The sequence below is a fragment of the Solanum pennellii genome, chromosome 5 (genome assembly GCF_001406875.1).
Source record: "Solanum pennellii chromosome 5, SPENNV200".
NCBI lineage: Eukaryota > Viridiplantae > Streptophyta > Magnoliopsida > Solanales > Solanaceae > Solanum > Solanum pennellii.
The window spans coordinates 74,322,606-74,326,924 of NC_028641.1; the positions used below are offsets into that span (position 1 = coordinate 74,322,606).

The 4,319-nt window shown below is 29.2% G+C and overlaps 1 protein-coding gene across 1 annotated transcript in view; it reads right to left on the bottom strand.

Annotated features, from left to right (window-relative positions):
• Nucleotides 1-592: 592 nt before the first annotated feature.
• The window catches only part of LOC107019951 (pectinesterase 1-like), a 4,541-nt gene continuing 814 nt past the window's right edge, over nucleotides 593-4,319 (bottom strand). The window contains exons 2-5 of the mRNA XM_015220303.2: nucleotides 3,750-4,028; nucleotides 2,887-3,093; nucleotides 1,864-2,105; nucleotides 593-985 (exon numbers count right to left, since the gene is read on the bottom strand). Of these exons, the coding sequence (XP_015075789.1) occupies nucleotides 826-985; nucleotides 1,864-2,105; nucleotides 2,887-3,093; nucleotides 3,750-4,028 (888 nt within the window). The 3' untranslated portion in view covers nucleotides 593-825. The remainder of the gene's footprint in view (nucleotides 986-1,863; nucleotides 2,106-2,886; nucleotides 3,094-3,749; nucleotides 4,029-4,319) is intronic.

The window sequence follows — 4,319 nt, forward strand, 5'->3', positions numbered from 1 at the left end:
TATGTGACTCGAGATTTAATCCCACTAGATATGATGAAAAATATTTAACCAAAATCTTTGATTAATGAAGATAGAAAATGGGTTGAAACTGGAAAATAAACTGGGCTTAGTTGACAATCATTTTAAACTGGATAATGCTTGAATGGATTAAAATTTGTCCAGTTTTAATTTGTCATAAGGATTTGTTAAGTTATTTAGACTATTTGTTCCATGACTAGCTCTTCATTTTTGTTATTTCTTTTTTGTATCTTTGGACTAATATTTTTTTGTGTCGGGGTTTACGCGCTACCCTCTCCAAATCCCACTTGGTGAAATTACACTGGTATGCTCTAACGTGAAGAGCAATCAGAGAATATTATCCTACGAATTACATACCAATTACATTCTTTGCTATTCAACAAGGAGAAAAACAACAACTATATTGCATACGTGACAGTCAAAAAGAATTTACATTAAAAAGTGGAAATAATATATAACTAAATTTTAATTTCAAATTAATTGAAATTGACTATGTCAATAATCGAAAATCATAACTACGCCTCAGTTTCATATTAATTGTTATTTTATTATTTTTCATTATAAAAGCCTTCTGAACGATTGCAAATGGGGTTTGACTTGACCCCTATCGATTTATTGATACGAAAAGAAGTACAACATATATGTAAATTAAATAGTTCCCTAGATATTAAGGAATGACATTTCATTCCTTTACAAAATAAGAAGAAGACACATGAAAAACTGAGAAATTATTCAGCAAAAAAATAAATAAAATTCAAAATTTTATAAGCGTTTTAAAATAGCACCACAACATAATACTTCGAATATTTAAAGTGTCACAGGAGGAAGTAGCCACTTAGGGCCTTCAATATAAGCCAGGGAAATAAAAGGTTTTGCCTCTTCATCAGTTAATTTCTTTGTAAATGGAACTCTTTTATCCAAAGTTGCTCCTGCTCCTTTGCACTTGTATTCTCCATAGTATACCGTGCTGAAAATAATAACGAGTTTAAGTTATATATATTGATCTAATATATTATTTTTGTTTAATTATATAAACCACTAATATAATGACATGCATTGGTACTAGAACTGTCAAACTGGATTGGTCCAACCCAACACAATCCAATATTAATGAGTTGGGACGAGCTGAACCTTTTAATTAAAGGGCCTATAAAAAGCAGCCCAACCCAGTCCTAAATGGGCCACGGATTGGGACGGATTAACCCTTCAACCAAAAAATAAATAATACTATATCGAACGCTGACGTCTATGACCACGACAATACATACAAATTTTCATTTATGAATCACACATTTCGATGAATCTTACAAAACTGCATTTATGAATCACACATTTTGATGAATATTTACAAAAATACATAATAGTCAACATAAGATTTAGCAAAAAAATATTGATCATGTCATCATTCCTCCCACACAAAAAAATTAGCTAATGTAAAAGATTTGATTTTTTATTTTTAAAAATATTTATTGATAAAAACTTTACAAAGAAAGCACTACTAATATATATATATATATATATATATATATAAACAATTTTTTTGACTATTCATAGCCTACGAGTTGGCTCTGAGGCTTGCGGGTTGAGCCTACAAGGCTAGCGGACTAAATGAGACTGAGCTAAAAAGTCTCGTTTCCAAATAGGTCAAAAAAAAATTTAAGTCCAACTCCACTTAATTCAAAGGTTGGATTTGTTGGGCTAGACTAGCAAACAAACCCATTTTGACAGCTCTAATTGATATCATAGTCATTAATATTCGTTCCTACCAACATATATGTCATCTCTTTTTAACTCGATTATAAAAATAAATAAATAAAGAGTTTTAACTTTTATATACAAACATACCTGCCAAATTCTTTTTTGCCAAAATCAGACCATCCTTCAGGGTGAATAACATCAGTCATATCAGTATATGAGAAAACAACTTTAGAGTATTGTTTCCATGCCCTTCCTAGATATGCTGTATTTCCAGTACCAGTAATCATACAATGTACAAAAGAAAATCCACTATCAAAATTTTCTACTGCCCTTGCTTGTGCTGTCACCATTGCCATTGGATCCCCTGGAATTACATGTGTCTCTGTGTTCTACATTTTCCAAAATAAAATAAAATAATAATAATATTATTCGCCATTTTTTTAATATGTCATCAAATTATCAGAAATAACTTATCTATGCTACTATTTAATAATTGAGCATATAGATATACTATCGCTATGACGTATATGAACACATAGATAGGTAAGGTCAATAATGGTATAATCAAAATTTTTACTCATGAAATTTAGAATATTATAAAGCAATAAAATAAAAAGTCGAAGGAGTTCACTATATACTATATAGACATAAAAAATAATTTTAACTGAGTCTATATTAGTATAGTTTGTAAACAAACCCCCCTTCTGGTACCCTAACTCCGCCCCTAGGGAGGGATCCACCTATGTTCCTATGTATTTATAAGTCATATCAAGAGTATTTAACAATTTATATATATACGCAAGAAAATAGTACTTGATATTTTTACTTAGTGTAAAAGATAATTTTAACTGAGTCTATATTAGTATAGTTTGTAAACAAACCCCCTTCTGGTATCCTAACTCCGCCCCTAGGGAGGGATCCACCTATGTTTTTATGTATTTATAAATTATATCAAGAGTATTTAATAATTTATATATATACGCAAGAAAATAGTACTTAATATTTTTACTTTAGTGTAATATTTCAACTAACGGGATTCAATTGGACTCCCTTGTACCCCTACTTTTTGACAAAAAGAGATTCATATGAAATGATTTCGATTCTGTTTGAATTTATCAAATTTAAATTGATTACTAGTTCGACTATGAATTGAAAATTATTTATAATTACCAGATATAAGGATTTGCCATTTCCAAAGATGAAATCAACAGTGCCTTCAATATAACAATCTTTAAAGAAATGTTTTCCACTATCATCACAAAAAGTGTCTTGAAATCCAAACATTTTACAATTATACAATGAGGCTTTATCTCCTCCTGTCCTCAATGCTGCTGCTTGAGCTTTGTCACTTTTCCCATCTGGTCTTGGTGCTGTATTCTACAAAATAAATAAAAATAATAAAAAAAATTTAAAAATTAATTATGTCCTATTGATAAATATCGAAAAAACTAACGAATTCTTTTAATGTATTCAATTTTTTCCAATTAGTTTCACTAATTGCTATCATTTTCAAGTGTAATTTCTATGTTATGATCGCGCCTAAAAAAGATTTAGGGCATGTTCAGTGGGTCCAACTTCTTGAATATTATTGTGTCAACATGAAAAAAAATAAAAAATAGAGCACCTCATAATGCATTTTCACAGATCAAGAACTGTGAGATCACTCCTTTTATTTTGGGGTGACGGAGGGATCGTATCAAACGAGTATATCTTGTCGATTGAATAATGTTCTCTTTTAAAAATAGTTTATCCCATTTGCTAAAGCTCGAAGAATTCCTAAAGGGACAACATATTCAGATCTGATATATTGTATCATTTAAAAATTTAAATTGTTAGTATAGAACAAATAAAAATTTTCTTAATTATGTCTTCGATAATATATTTTCTTACGTGTGGACCTAAGTTTCTCTTATCCAATAAACAAATGAATTTTTTTAATAACGGATGGATAATATGGTAGAGGTACATGTCAAACCCCCCGCAACCCTAAGACGACTTATTTAATTTTTTTTTAAAAATGAAGAAATACGTACCACAAAATTGATATTGACGGCACTGAAATATTCAGATTCAACAATGACAGTGGCACTGTCAACAGTAGTATATTCTTGTGCAGTTCCATGGAATATAATATTTGGAACATTTTTAGGGTCTCCATATAATGTAACAAAAGGCTTTGTTCTCTCAATTTTAATTTTTTCAGTGTAATTTCCACTTCCAATCCAAATAATAACTCTTTTTTTATTCCCTTCTGGAATACTTTTAACAGCTTCTGTTATAGTCTTGAAATCACCACTTCCATCTGTCCTTACCTGTCGTTTGCGTAAATTCAAAATTTAGAGTCAGTAAAATTTCAAATTTTATTAAAGTTGATATATGAGACATATATAATTAATAAAATAAAATATATGTATTCTCCTCTTTAATATCTTAAACTAATAAATAAGATCATGATCATAGATTTAAACATGATATTAAAACAGATAAATTTATCGTGTTCGAATCTTATTGACATTCATGAGAAGCGAGTTGTAATTAAATAAATAAAAAAAGTGTTACGTACGTGAAAGATATATATATATATATATATATATATATATATA